Below are 15,364 nucleotides of genomic sequence, written 5' to 3'. Positions count from 1 at the left end.
GTGACGGACAGTACCTGTGTATGTTATGTCTATAGGTGTTGACTATGCATAGGCTCTAATTAGTACAATAGTATTGAGCGTCTATCTTCTCCTAAAGAAAACCTTCTCCTTGGAAGACTGAAGAATAAAGAAAACTTAACAAAGGCCTGACAAGAGGTAACTTAAGGGAAGGAGGTTTTATTTCTGTCTACAGCTTGAAGGGAATACAGTCCATGTTGGGGAAGCATGACACATGCAGAAGAGTGTCATATTGCATCCACAGGCCGGAAACATAAAGAGAAAAATATTAGTTTGCTCTTTTTTTGTTTAGTCCAGAAAGCGAGGCAATAGGGTGGTACCACTTATATTTAGGTTGGGTCTTCCCGCCTCAGTTAAGCCTTCTTGAAACACCTGCGGAGACATGCCATGGGTGTTTCCTAGGTGATGGAAGAGTCTCTCAAGCGAACAATATTAACCATCAGATTCTGGTTAGGGAAACCTAGTGTTGTCTCCTGGGTCTCGTGGCTGCGCGTACCACACAGTTGACCATGCATCCTGAACACAGCAGGAACTGCTGACCCATTCTCAATGTGACATTTGAGTTGCCATTGCTCTGTGATTGCATTAATTTTTTGTTCGGCCACACTTTTAACTTTTTATATGCCATGAACGAATCCAAAGGTTTTGTTGGGGTTATAAAACAGGTCTCTTGGATTTGGTGGATGGATCGGGGTTATGCGCTAGCCGGACGCAGGGGTAGACCTCCAAGAACAACGACGAGTACAGGCTAGAGGAGCCCGGCCGTGGGGGCGGGGCAAGGGGCGGAAGTGGACCGGGCCCGGCGGCCATCTTGCCGTGAGACAGCAGGAGTTGGGCGCAATGCTTTCCACTGCCGCTTACCGGGGACCGGACGGAGAGCTGGCAATGGGGCCCCACGGCTCCGCCGGCCCTGTACAGCTGCGTTTCTCGCCTTACGCCTTCAATGGAGGGTAAAAGCCGGGTCAGCCGCGCTCACCTTGGTCGAGCCTGGGGTCGCGGCGAGCGGGTGTGGGCATGGCGGGTATCAGCCTGGTGGGGTGTTCCGCAGCCCCGCGGGCAGCTAGGGCGGTGCACGAACGCCCTTGGTGCCGCTTGCTCCAGCAGGACGGGCTCCATCCTTAACCCTCAGCTCTGTGGGTGTCGTGTCGTGGGGCATGAACACGTTTCTAAAGCCGGAGGGCGGGGGGGCTGTTCTTACTCGAACAGTTATGACTGATTTGATTTGTCCCGCTGTGGATGAGCGGTCTGGTCATTATTTCAAAAAGAAAATAACATCCATTAACTAGACTTAAAATTGTAGATCACTGATTTTTGTTTTCCTTTTTGTTTGCTTTAAGTTCAGGGGTGAAAAGTAAAGGTTGTTTTGTTCGATTTTTGAGACGTAGCTTGCTGGGCAAGTTCTTCCGAACTACACCCCCAGCCTTGGTTGTGTATGTATTCTTACTCTCAAATTACTTGTGCATTTTAATTATCCTCTTTATTCGAAGGGCTTTTTTTCCTTCGAATTTTCGACCTTTGACAATACAGGGGCAGCCTAGTGGTGGTGGCTCAGGCCTTTAATGCCAGCTCTCAAGAAACAAAGGCAGGTAGATCTCTGAGTTCGAGGACAGCCTGAGCTACACGGAGAAACCTTGTATCAAGAAAGAAAAGCAAAAACGTTAAATATGTCTTTATGAATGTTGAACGTTGATCATGTGGAGAGTGAAGGTTGACTTTAGCCTTGGTTGTGCCATTTGAAGAGCAAATGTGAATGTATGTGCTAAGTAGGGTCCTTTCCGTTTCTTGACTGGGAGGTTACATTTTTGTAAAATGCAAGCAGTTGAGTATTTTATAGTCTTAGTCCTTGCCTCTTGGCATTTAAACAGCCCTGGTCATAGAGCTGGTGTGAATTAGAACCGATTTTAAATTCATAGTATTCTCCGCCTTGTTACAGTTTTGGTTTCCTTTTCCTGTGTGCTTTCTTTTTTCTTTTTTCTTTTTTTTTAATTTTAACTCATTTTTATTATCTACCCAGGCATGTATATGTGTCCTATAAGTGTATGCCATGTGTATGTCGGGGTGGATGCCAGAAGAGGGAGAGGGAATCCCCGCTCCTGGCCTGTTGAATTACAGATGTTGTGACTCACCTGCTATGGAGGCTGGGACTTGAACTCGGGTCCTCTGGAAGAGCAGCAGGTGCTCTTAACCATTGAGCCATCTCTCCAGCCCCCTCCTCTGTGCTTCTTAACTCTGCATGTGAACACTAAGTGCTTAGACTGTAAGGTGTGTTGATCATTTCAAGGTGTCCCTCTTGATCCATTACTGTCTTCATAGCTCTTTACAGCACTCTTATTAAGTCATCCTTCATGCTTTCTCCTGTCCTTTTTGTTCCTTTTAGCATGTATTACAACTAGCCCTTCAGGCAACTTCTGATTCTACAAACTGATACTAATTTCTCTTTGTAGCTTCCAGTTTTTGTCACTTAAGACCTTTACAGCCCTCATCCCTGGGAACATAATTCCCAAGTTTCTATAACTTTATTTCTCAAAAGTCCCCTCAATTCTGGCTTCTTTAGGGAAATGTTTCTGAGTCCATTTTCTGTTCTCACCATAACTCCTGCTAGTAAACAAAACAACAGGGTGATTATTCCTTTCAGTTACCTCTGCTCCTTAAAATGCCTCTTGTGATTATGGTGTAACTGTGCTTCTCTCCGTTTAAAGTTGGGACTGTTGTAGTTGTTTTCCTCAGCAAACCATTGAGGCGGTTATGGGGACATGGCTGCATGCGTTGGTGCTGTGTTTGGATTTCTCCTTCTTCACGTTTCTCATTCTGTTTCCTGTGTCACTCTTATTGGAACAGTATTTCTTTACCCTAACCCTGGCCCAACCGACCCCATATTACACACTTTATTATTGTGAGAATTGTCCTAAAACCTCACTTTGCAAATAGAACTTTGCTCATCCCTGTCTGCATAACCTTTAGGACACCCTGCTGAAATTCTACAGTCTAGCTTGGCCCTTGGGACCCTCTACAACAGTCCGCCACATAAGGAGTATATGTGTCTCTAGTCACAAGTAAGGACTACATTATTAAGGAGCTTGAGTGGACTGTTACATGTTGCTCCTTCTGTTGCTGTTCATGGTGTTCTTTTCTGCTTTAGTACAAAATTTGCTAGTAAATGGTAGGTAATATTTTCTGGATGTTTGTTTCCTAGAAGGAACTATGCCAGGTACCTATGTGGATTATGTTAATTTTCACACCCTGCCATTACCATCAATCTGAATATGAATTTATCCAGTCATACGCCTAAGTGGCATGAGTAGACCTCTCAAGGAATTCCAGGCCCCGGCGCTCAGTCATCACAGAGAACTGCCCTACTGTGTACCACAATGATTGTCCACTCCTTTAACCCTTCCAGCGCCATAGTATGAGATAATTACTGTTACGTAATGTCTACTGTAGATGCGAAGGGAATCAAAGCTTTTAGAAGTTAAGCAGCACTAGGATGTTGGGTCTGCTTCTGTGGTTGTGCTCTGGGGCTTTTCAGTAAGATGTCAGAACTGTACAGTGACAACTTTTCCTGGGAAGACATGACACACACAAACCCCGCTCCATGGCTGACTGCAGTTAAATTGGAGAACCAATGAGTCTTTCTTGGGGTTGTGTTTGGGTAAGGAGATAGAGAACCAAGGATGTCTCAGAATCAACCGCATCGTAGAAAGTCCACCCCCACACAGTAGACGACCCATATAAGCTGTCGGATTTCTGTACAACTTGTAGGAAGCCTCACAAGTCACAGTCTCCTCTTACAGCTTGGCTGGTCAGAGTCTCCTCCCCTGACAGTTAAGACAGGGTCTCCTATGCAGCCTTGGCTAGGCTAGAACTCACAGAGCCTGCCTTTCCCCCCAAATGCTGAAATTCAAAGTATGAAAAGGTGTGTATTGGGGGGGATGTCTCCAAGAATCTCACAGCTTCCCACTAGATAGAATGCGTTTGCCTCGAGCGTTTACCTTAGGAATCCCATGAGCCTAGCTCGCCCCCCCCCCCAACACACAAAGGCTGTTCAGTTGGGAGGAGCCTGCTCTAGACACTGACCATTCATCTAGACACTCCCTAGCAGCTCTCCTACAGAGAGACAGACAGACACTGGCCTTCTCTGACCTGGCCTTGCTTGTGGACTGCTGTGTGACACAGTGACTTTCCTGTCACCTCTTCTCAGGGAAGCACTGGAGCAGGATGATGTTCTGTTTCACACTCTGTGATGTATATTAGAGGAAAGCAAGGCCCTCCGAGGTTAGTGTGCCCACAGGCTTATGACTGCATCACAGAGTCTAGGTTAGGGCTTCTCCGGATGACCTGTGGCCAGGGATCCTTTTCTCTGTATTTCATCTTTTGTTTGAATTCTACTTTGGAGCTCGTGGAATTACCCAGATCAGTTCTCTAGAGCACTTTCCTGTTTGAAGAGACAGAATCAATGTTTTTTTCTAATTTTTTTATTTTTTACTTTTTTTTTAATCTATCAGTACTGTATTGGCAATTGCTGGAGAAGATTTTTCCATTGTTGCTTCAGACACTCGGTTGAGTGAAGGATTTTCAATTCATACCCGAGACAGCCCCAAATGTTACAAACTGTAAGTAAAGCTTTCCCTCCCCCTGCCCCCCTCTCTCTGTCTCTCTCTCTCTCTGTCTCTCTTTTAAAGATTTACTTTTATTTGAAGTGTATGTTTTGTTTGTGCATGCTTTTGCATATCATGTGGTATTGGGAATTGAACCCTCCCAGGTCCTATAGAAGAACAGCCAGTGCCCTTAACCGCCGAGCCATCTTTCCAGCTCCTAAGAAAGACTGTGTAAAGACAGCCCTTGCCTTGTGATGGCAGTTGGGAAGATGCTTGGCTAATCACAAAGCTAGACTTAAAATGGAAACCACCAAGGTTTGAACTCTCTGCATAGAAGGTTAAGGTGATGTGGAGCTGAAAGGAAGGAAGGCAGCTTTGCCACGTGTATGTCCTAGGCTTGGCCACACCTGCCGCAAAACGCCATGAGTGTGTCGTGTCTTCCTAGTTCCTGGCTACCCAGCTGTTCTATCTTACTAACTGGACTTTTGGAAGGAAGCTAGACTTTATTAGTCACATGTTCATGCGTTTTTACTTCATACTTGTTTTCTGTGGACGTAGTCAGAGTGGTGAAATTTCTATATGACCCTAGGGTTACCTCATGCTTCACCTCCCCAGCCCTAGATTGTAAAATAGTCACCCTTATTTTCTTTTTTTTTTTTTTTTTTTTTTTCGAGACAGGGTTTCTCTGTGTAGCCTTGGCCATCCTGGACTCACTTTGTAGACCAGGCTGGCTTTGAACTCACAGCGATCCGCCTGCCTCTGCCTCCCGAGTGCTGGGATTAAAGGCGTGCGCCACCACGCCCGGCGTCACCCTTATTTTCTTTAGCCTCTTCATAGTGTGTCTTTGGCCTCAAAGCACTGGCTGGTTGTCAGTTTGTGAGCCTTGCTTTATCACTCATTTTTCTGAAATTGGCTTTTTACAGAACAGACAAAACAGTAATTGGCTGCAGTGGTTTTCATGGAGATTGTCTCACTCTGACAAAGATTATTGAAGCAAGATTAAAGGTAGGTGCCTTTGAACATGTCACCCTGCTGAAACAGTTCACAGACAGCTGCATTTAGAGAGACAGCGAGTTAGCAGGTGGAGTTCCCATGTCCTAGGAGTAAAGTGGCACCAAACTGGCTGCTGCTGTCACAAGATTAGCAGGAAATGGCAGCAGAGTCAGTCTGCTCAAACCTCTGCTTTGTCAGGGTCGCCTACCTTCTGTGGGTAGCCCGAGGGCTCTTCTGAGGTGTCTCAAGTCTGGCTGTGACAGAAGGTAGCCCGGGCAGCCTATAGACAGGAACATGACTTGACCAGTCTGCTGACCTTTCCAGAAATGACCCTGGAGCACTGCTGAAGGGGGGCAGCTATAATAGCCATCACCGAGGGATTGTGTTGTAGGAAGGGTTAGCAGGGTGACCACGTTCTCTGTCACCTCCTTGGGTCCCTTAAGGTGACTCATCACATAGCCATGAAGCAGTAACTTGCATTGCTGAGGGCTGTGTAGAATTTCACTATCTTAGAACATCTAGTATTGAAAGCTTCAGAAATTTACATTTATAGTAGATACAATGTAGAGGAATGTTAACTCAGAACATGGCTGCTCTGGCGAGAGATCACATCCAAAGATCTTCTAGGTCTGTGTGATCTGGCTGCAATAGAAACATGTCTTTAATCCAGGAGGCAAGCAGATCTGAGTTCAAGGCCAGCCTGGTATAAAGCAAGTATCAGGTAGAGAAAAGCTTAGGTCCAGGTGTGGTGATACATGCCTTTAATCTCAAACAAAGGTGAAGTTAGTTTGTAGAAAGGAACACCCATGTTTGAAAGTGTCTAATTGAGTGGCAGAAAAGGTAACGAATCAAAGGAGATTTGACAGAATAGGATAAGTCCAACTCTCATGAGAAGAGAGAGGAAAGGGAAACTACTTAAGAGGTAGTTTTTCAGAGAAAGGAGGCAGTTTTACCAGGACAGTAATAAAGAGATGGGTTACTGAGAGAGACGGAACCAGCCAGAAAATGAGAAAAAGCCAGAAGATTAGAGCAGATTGTTGAGTTAGTTTGAGGCCAAGCAGAGCAATTCAGAGGCCAAGAGAGAAGCCAGATTAAATAAATCAGCTGGGAGAAGAGTTTGAGGCAGAACAGCTGAGTTGAACCAGCCAGCCAGCCCAGATCACGAGTCTCAGACTGAAAAATATTCTAGGCTTAAGTTAGATTCTATGGAGGTTAGAAGCTTCCAGGATTAGGCCTAGGTTAGCAGAAGGAAGCAGTAAGCCTCCCAGATAACAATTGAGTCAGAGACTAAAAAATTAATTTTACAATACATCATGCCTTCTAATTCATATTTTACTATAACTTATCTTAGAAATGCTTCTGTATTTTTCATGTAGCTTATTGTAATTGTTCAGTATTTTCACCTTGTCTTACAGTACTTAGGCTTTGCTTTTGAAAGGCTGATTACGTGACTAACAAAAATGGTGAATTCAGCCAGGTGTGGTGGTGTGTGCCTTTAATCCCAGCTGAGAGGCAGGCAGGAGGAGCTTGAGGCCAGCCTCATCTACAGATTGAATTCTAGGACACCCAACGGGTTGCTTTTACACAGAGAAACCCTGCCTCACAAAACAACAAAAATGGTGAACTTAAACCCTTTTTATGTTTATGATTTTTGTGGAAACTTTAAGGTTTATAAGGATTTAGTATATCAGAATTATGAAATCCCTGTATTGACATCCTAAGACCTTTTTTAACGTAGTTATTTAATTTTGTTTGTTTATTTTATGGGTATGGAGGTTTGGTCCGCTCATATTTGTACACGTGGGCATGCCTGATACTCAAGGAGGTTCGAAACCATTGGAACTGTCTATGAACACTTGTAAGCTGCCATGTAAGTGCTGGCAACCAAACTAGGTTTGCAAGAGCAGCCAGAGCTCTTAATTCTGTGGAGCCATCTCTCTAGTCCCTAAAATCACGTTTTTGATACTGTTTTCCTTGGTAGACACTTTGAGAGGCAAGACTTTGCCCTTTAGTGATGCGCTTGTCCAGGAGTTTACAAAGAGTGGGGCCCCAAAGGATGCAGTCAATTGATTTTTGTTTGTAAGAGACCAGATCATAAATATTTTAAATCTAGAAGGTCATTTGATCTCTGTCATAGCTACCCAGTTTTGCTCTTGGATTGAGAAAGCAGCATAAATAACATGACTATCTTCCAGGAAATTATTATTTGTAGAAGCAAGTCAGTCAGGCTCCTGGTGCTGACATCATTTGGCGTGCATACTGCAGGAAGAGATGCACGGGGACACCTTCCCCAGGCTCACCTTACAGGCCTGCACACCACATCATTGCCAAGTTAGTGCCTGCGGTGGAGAGCGCAGGGTAAATAGCCTCTTGACACCAGCGTTCCTGACATTCTTCCCTTTAAAATCTGTTTTGAGACAGGGTGTCTATGTCTGCCTTAGAGCTTGATGTGCAGACCAGGGTGGACACAAACTCCGCTTGCTTCCTCTCAGCTGGGATTAAAGGCATGCTGGGACAGCTGTCTATTTGCTTGAGGTAGCAAACCAACCACAGACCAGAATGTTAATTGTGCCAAAGTCTGTCTTTCAGAACCAATGAGTTTATTTGGTTCTTTAGAGGAGTGTGGCCGAGGAATTCCTTAGGGGGCTTGAGCACCTGAAAGGCAGCTGCATCAGCAGAGGCTCACCACAGCATAGATGGCAATTCAGGAGTGCTGGGTCCTAGAAACCCCTGCCGCCAACATACGGGCACTGAGTGCTGGGAGTTGTTTACTGTTGGTATGACCTTGAGGACGGCCCTCTCGGATCTTCCTAGCACTTGTCAAGACTATTCACATCCTGAGTCTTGCTCTTTTCCAGGAAATGCTTCTAATTTGAAAATTTTGCTACTTCCACCTCAAATATATGTAATAACTGTCATTCTGTGTTAGTAGTGAAAGATGTAAGCTTGTGTATGTACTGTGTCATTGAACTTTGAGGGCTCTGACTCTGCTTTCCTGCCCCGCCCCCCATGAAGATGTACAAGCATTCCAACAACAAGGCCATGACCACGGGGGCCATCGCGGCCATGCTGTCCACCATCCTGTACTCACGGCGCTTCTTCCCCTACTACGTCTACAACATCATCGGGGGCCTGGACGAGGAAGGTAGCCTTCTGCCAAAAGCAAAGGTGTTCTTTTATAAATGTGTAAGCTTCTGCCTGCAGCTGAGCCATTAGCCCAGCAGCTTTGCTCTTTGGTCATGAAAGTAGAAGAAACCGAAGGTAAGAGGGTAGATCATGTCCAAGGCACACCAAGCACTGTAGATGGCTCTGGGGACCTATGGGTCACGTCTGTTTTCTCAGGACCTGCTATGTGCTGGAAGTTATTATCCGTTATCTTACAGGCCTGACCTACAGAAGTTGGTGAATGGTTATATATAACATAGTTAATCCAAGCAGTTCTCTTTTAAAGTTACTTATTTTTATTTTATGTGCATTGGTATTTTGCCCGTAAGGGTGTCAGATCCTCTGGAGATGGAGTTACAGGCACTTGTGGGTGCTGGAATTGAACCCAGGTTCTCTGGAAGACTATCTAGTGTTCTTAGCCACCAAGCCATCTCTCCAACCTTCTCAGACGTTCTTGAAAAGGAATTTCTGGGGCTGGAAGAACTTGTGGTTAAGAGCAATTACTGCTCTTGCACAGGACCTGTGTTTGGTTCCTGCACCGACATGGTGGCAAAATACACATATACATCTACTCCCAGATAGGGTTCTATTGCTGCAGTGAAACACCATGACTAAAAAGCAAGGTGGAGAGGAGAGGGTTCGTGTTCATATTGCTGTTCATCATTGAAGGGAGTCAGGACAGAACTTAACCAGGGCAGGAACCTGGAAGCTGGAGCTGATGCAGAGGCCATGGAGGGTGCTGCTCGCTGACCTGCTCATCATGTCGTGCTCAGCCTACTTTGTTATGGAACCCAGGACCACCAGCCCAGAGATAGCACCATCCACACTGGGCTGGGCCCTCCTCCATCAGTCACTAAGAAAATGCCCTACAGGCTTGTCTACAGCCCACTCTGAAGGAGGCATCTTCTCAGCTGAGGCTCCCTCCTCTCTGATGACTCTAGCTTGTGTCAAGTTGACATAAAACTAACCAGTACAGTTTACAGTATATTGTTAAGGGTATATTTATTTAATAGTAAAAAGATACATGTGATAAGTTCTTGGTATTTTTACTTTTGGCTCTAAGAAAGATTTAAACTATCTAGTCTATGCTGAAACTACAGCCGCTTATTTGTTAGGGACAGCGTGGGGATTTCCTTAGAGCTTCGAGTAAGGTCTGTGATGATTACCCAGTGTGTCTGAGCAGTGACATGAATTCCAGGCAAGCTGAACACAGTGTTAGGATGGCTTTGACCTCATTTCATAAAGAATACTCTGCTGAGGTCCACTGTGACCTTTGTCAAAAGTTGACGGCACCTGCACCATGCTTTGACGATTCCTCTTTCTTCTTTAAGGAAAGGGAGCTGTGTATAGCTTTGACCCAGTGGGCTCCTACCAGAGAGACTCCTTCAAGGCCGGAGGCTCAGCAAGCGCCATGCTACAGCCTCTGCTTGACAACCAGGTAATAAGCCTGAGCCTCTGCCGTAGCCACGTGGGCTGAGGTGCTGCTAAGGTCTTCTGAAACCATTTCTTTGCCCCTGTTCTGCCAGTGCCACCTTAGATATCATCTGCCCCATGGCTTTATGGACTCTTTCTCTGCAGGCATTGGTCAAGTCTTCAGGCGTTTCTGTGCCATCTTTATCTTACATCACACACGTGTCCTTCATTACATCACACACGTGTCCTTCATTACATCACACATGTCTCCCTCATTACATCACACACGTGTCCTTCATTACATCACACACGTGTCCTTCATTACATCACACATGTCTCCCTCATTACATCACACACGTGTCCTTCATTACATCACACACGTGTCCTTCATTACATCACACACGTGTCCTTCATTACATCACACACGTCTACTTCATTACATCACACACGTCTCCTTCATTACATCACACACGTCTCCCTCATTACATCACACACGTGTCCTTTATTATCCTTACCGTTTCTAGGTTGTAGTCTGTCTCCTGACTATATTTCTCTCTTTTTTTAATATGCATTGGTGTTTTGCCTGAACGTATGTCTGTGAGGTTGTAAGACCTTGGAGTTGCAGATAGTTTAAGTCGTCATGTGAGTGCTGGGATTTGAACCTGGGTCCTGTGGAAGAGCATTCAGTGCTCTTAGCCACTGAGCCATCTCTAGCCCACTCCCAACTATACTTTTAATTTATCCCTCTTTTTTTTTTTTTTTTTTAATACTGCCTTTATTCAGACCTCCATGTGTTGGGTTTTCTTCTTTAAATTCTTTCAGCCTTCAAGCTCAGTTGCCTGATTTATACTGCTCTGGATTCCTTGCCTCGCCCTCTGCTGTCTGTCCATCTGCCTGTACCACACCCGGCCTCTGCTCTTTCCTGAGATGGTGTCTCCTATCTGATCTCACACTTTAGTTAGGAGTGTTTGATACTCCTCAATTTCAGTGCCTTCACTTGTGATTCTATTGTCGTTATAAAAGTGCCATGACCAAAAGTGACTGTGGAGGAAAGGGTTGGTTTCAGCTTAATGGCCTGTGCTCAGCGAGGGAAGTTGGGTCAGGAACCTTGGAGGTGGGAAACTGAAGCAGAGACCTTGGAGGAGTGCTGCTTACCAGCTTGTTCCCTATGGCTGGCTGAACCTGCTTCCTGATATAGCCGAGGGCCACCTGCCCACATGGTCTGCATGCTCCTACATCAAGCCTTGCCTCCAGGCCAGTCTGATGGAGGCATTGTCTCAGCTCAAGCCTCCTCTTCCTAGGCAATGCTGCCCACTGACGTCACGGCCATCGGGCTGTCTTGGCACCGCCCCCTTCTTGCTGTGTTACAGTATCTCTGTCTGCCTCATTGTGCTGTGCTTTTGAGAAGCTGGAAGCTTTGCCAGATTCTTCTGTGTTTACACTGGGACTAGAGTATCCTCAGTGTGACAGCCATCCTAACGTGCCCTGACAGGTCCAGTGCAAAGCCTGGGACGTGAGGATGTGTGCTGTAGGAGGCGGGGACCTTCCTTAGGTCGTGGGGACACAAGATGTTCCATATGTGTTTCTGCTTCTCCAGGTTGGTTTCAAAAACATGCAGAATGTGGAGCATGTCCCCCTGTCTCTGGACAGAGCCATGCGGCTGGTGAAGGACGTCTTCATCTCTGCAGCTGAGAGGGATGTGTACACTGGAGACGCCCTCAGGATCTGCATCGTGACCAAAGAGGGCATCAAGGAGGAGACCGTCCCCCTGCGGAAAGACTGACGTGTGCCATGTACGGGAGCTGTGGCACAAGTTTGCTTTATTCAAAGGAAATGTAAAGTGCTCATTTTATTACAGTTTGTCTTCTCTAAGACAACAAATTGGGAAGAATTTTTTTTGTGGGGCTAGAGAGATGACTGGGCAGCTAGCACCCAGCTGTACCTGCACTTCCTGGGCGGACAGTGCCCTCCTCAGCCCTCGACCAGCACATGCTCATGCTCATAAACATAATAAAATAATTTCTTTCTTTATCTGGGTATATTGTTTTGAGATTTACTTTTTATTCTAAGTGTGAGCTTACGTGAATATATGCTGTATGTCTGCCGGTCCCCAGGGGAAGCAGGAAGAGGGTGTCAGTTCCCTGCAGCTGGAGGTAGAGACGGTCATGAACTGTCAGATGTGTGCTGTGATCCAGACCTGGGCCATCTAACGGACCGTACACTCGGCTCCTGAGCCGTCCCTCCAGCTCTATATTTTTATATTTAAGAATGAAAAAGATGGGACTGAGGAGATGGTTCAGTGGGTAAAGATGCTTGCCCCAAGCCTGACAACCTGAGTTCTTTCCCGTGGACCTATGTGGTGGAAAGAAATGAACTATACAGTTTGTTCCTTGACTAATACACATATGCCATGGCACATACACATGCACACACACAAGTACACAATTTTAAAAAGAATGAAAAATGGATTGTGGGTGCTAGAAGGTGGCTCAGTGGTTAAGAACACTTGTGCTCTTTCAGAGGACCTGCATTCTGTTCCTGGCACCCACGTGGTAGTACATGGCCATCTCTACCTGGAGTTCTCTTGCCTCCACAGACAGCAGGCATGCATGTGGTCCATACACACACTTAAAAAGTTGTGTCTGCTCTTCCAAAGGACCCAGGTTCAATCCCCAGCACCCACATGGCAGCTTACAACTGTCTGTAACTCCAGTTCAAAGGGATCTGACACCCTTATACCAATGTATGTTAAAAAATAAAAGTTGTGTCTGTTTTCTTTAAATCCAGGAGTAAGAGATTCATTTGAAAAGGTTGGTAATTTGGGCCACTATATGAAGGTTCTCGGTATTCAGCCCATCAGCTTGCCTGCAGATGCCTGCAGTCTACTCAGAAGAGACTTGTAGGCCTTTATTACCAGCTTAATGCTTGAGTGGAATTTCTTAAGATTTGTCATCCCTGGGACTGTCAAACAGGCAATATGGAATGGCTGTTGTGAAGAGATAAAACAGTGTAAAAGTAAACAACCTTCACATGAGATTGAGCCAGGACAGAGAGGGAGGGAAGGAGGGAGAGAGAGAGAAGAGAGAACTGCAGTTACAGGTGGTTGTGAGCCGCCTGGTGGCCACTGAAAATGGAGCTGTTTCTCTGAAGAGCTTGTGAATATTAGTCATCTTAAAGTTGAGAGCTAGGCTTAGGGGTACAGACCAGGAGAGTGCTCTGGCCAGTGTGACGTCTTGGGTTTAATCCCCGAGCACTGCAGAAAAAGACCTAAATTAATTTTCTTGTCGACTAAAATTGTTCTGCACCTGTGTGTGTTGGCATCCATGTGGAGGACAAGACAACTTACAGACCTTAGTTCTCTTCTACCTGGTGGGTCCTGGGGTGTCACACCTGCGTTGCCAGGCGTGGCAGCAAGCATCCTCTGAGCCATCTTGCTGACTCAGGCACACGCCATCATTGCTTGAATAAGGTGGACTGTGGTGTTAGACCTCACCAGTTACACATTACCTCGAGTGTGGTGGTGTTTACTATGTTGGCAGGTAATATTATTTGTTAAAGAGTTCAATTCTTTTTAAAAAGGGGAGACCATGCTGTGTCGGTGTTTTTGACAGTTAAAATGATGTGTATGCATGTGTTTTAATAAAAAGCCAGACAAATAAGTGTCCTTGCAATTAAACCTTCCCCAAAAGTTCAAATTACCAAAAACTGGTAACCGTCAAGATTCTGTGACCATGCCTGCCCTGTGTCTTACAGGCTTTGGAACACAACAGATTTTGGTGTTTGTGTGTGTTAGGGCTCTTGAATAGACAAAAGAGAAAGGCTTTGTCAGAGGAGTTGTAACAGAGTGTAGTTCAGGCTCTGCTGAACAGGACTACCAGAGAGAGCACTGTTAGTGCTTCACCCTGTAACCCAGGCTAACCTTGAACTTAACAGTGGTCCCTCCTGCTTCCGGCTCACAAAGCGCTATAACAAGTGTGACCTGAGAGACCTGGCTGAGAGCCTGAGTTCTGGTGACCATGGGAGAATTTGTTCTGCCCCTGGAAAGATGACAAGTTGCCTCTATTCTCATTTCTCTTTATTTTATCTATGTCTGTCATCTCTCTACCCACTTACCTAGCTATCTACTTAATTATTTTGAGACAAGATCTCTTATATCCCATGTTGGCATCAAACTTGCTATATAGTTGAGGATGACCTAGCTTCTGTTCCCACTTCTACCTTTTAAGTGCTGGAATTAAAGCTGTTTACCACCACACTGTTTTTGCTGCGCTGTGACTATGCCCAAGGTTTGTGCATCCCAAGTGTCATGACTAATCTTGGTTGTCAACTTGACTGCATTTACAAGGTGCTGGGTGTTACCTGACCCCCCAAGCCACAAAGTGGACATGAGCAAACAGCAGCAGAAGGAAACCAAAACTAAAATTAGGATGTGGGACTAGAGAGATGACTCAGCACTTAACACTATCAGCTCTTCTAGAAGACCCAAGTTCAGTTCTCATCACCCACATGGCATCTTTTGACTGTCCCTAATTCCAGACCCAGGGCATCTACAACTTTCTGGGATCTTCTGTGGTCAGCAGGCACGCATGTGGTATATGGACGCACATATAGGCAAAACACCCATAAAAGTAAAAAAATGGGTTATTTTAAAAATTAATTGGTGTACATGTACACATAGTCTCACATGGTGTAGTGCAAATGTAGAGGTCAGAGGACAATATATCAGTTATCTCCTTCCACTGAATGATCCCTAGGGATGGAGCCTGGGTAGTGTTTCATAGCAATTTCCCCTCTTCTTCAAACATTCCGTCCTGCAGATAGGTGCTTTAAGACAAAGTAAACAACTTCAAGCACCTTCAGAAGTCCCTGAAGCTAACCAGATTCACCAGGCTCCTCCCTCCCTGGTTAATCTATAAAGATTGTTGAGAGTTCCTCACAGACAGGCCAAGCTGCAAGAAGACTTTGAGACTAGATCTGGAAGAAGCAGAAGCCAGCAGATCTTCCTGGAAGAGATTTAGACCAACTGAGGCACCTGGAAAGGACATTCTTCCCACCTGTCCAGTAGTCCGAGTTTCCAGTTTCTGTGAGCTATCATCTGTGCTGGGGTGGCCTTTGGTGACACAGCTGCCTATGAGTCATTTCTGCTGCTGTAAGTGATCCCTCACTCATACTCCTGTAAA

General features: G+C 45.6%; 1 protein-coding gene across 1 annotated transcript; it reads left to right on the top strand.

Moving 5' to 3' along the window:
- The first annotated feature begins 803 nt into the window (after window positions 1-803).
- On the top strand, window positions 804-12,181 carry Psmb1 (proteasome 20S subunit beta 1). The gene is made up of 6 exons (XM_051164147.1): window positions 804-968; window positions 4,521-4,628; window positions 5,537-5,618; window positions 8,622-8,751; window positions 10,103-10,209; window positions 11,782-12,181. Exons 1-6 carry the CDS (start codon window positions 859-861, stop codon window positions 11,965-11,967), a joined length of 723 nt encoding a protein of 240 aa, XP_051020104.1. The 5' UTR covers window positions 804-858; the 3' UTR covers window positions 11,968-12,181.
- The last annotated feature ends 3,183 nt before the right edge of the window (window positions 12,182-15,364 follow it).

Source organism: Acomys russatus, chromosome 21, assembly GCF_903995435.1.
Source record: "Acomys russatus chromosome 21, mAcoRus1.1, whole genome shotgun sequence".
In the NCBI taxonomy this organism is placed as follows: domain Eukaryota; kingdom Metazoa; phylum Chordata; class Mammalia; order Rodentia; family Muridae; genus Acomys; species Acomys russatus.
The sequence above is the reverse complement of the archived record's forward strand: the minus strand, read 5'-3'. Positions and strand labels throughout refer to the sequence as shown.

Coding starts and splice junctions, on each gene's coding strand:
- Psmb1 (XM_051164147.1), top strand. CDS start 859: ATGCTTTCCACTGCCGCTTACCGGGGACCGGACGGAGAGCTGGCAATG. Junction 4,629..5,536: donor AGCCCCAAATGTTACAAACT/GTAAGTAAAGCT, acceptor GGCTTTTTACAG/AACAGACAAAACAGTAATTG. Junction 8,752..10,102: donor CGGGGGCCTGGACGAGGAAG/GTAGCCTTCTGC, acceptor TTCTTCTTTAAG/GAAAGGGAGCTGTGTATAGC.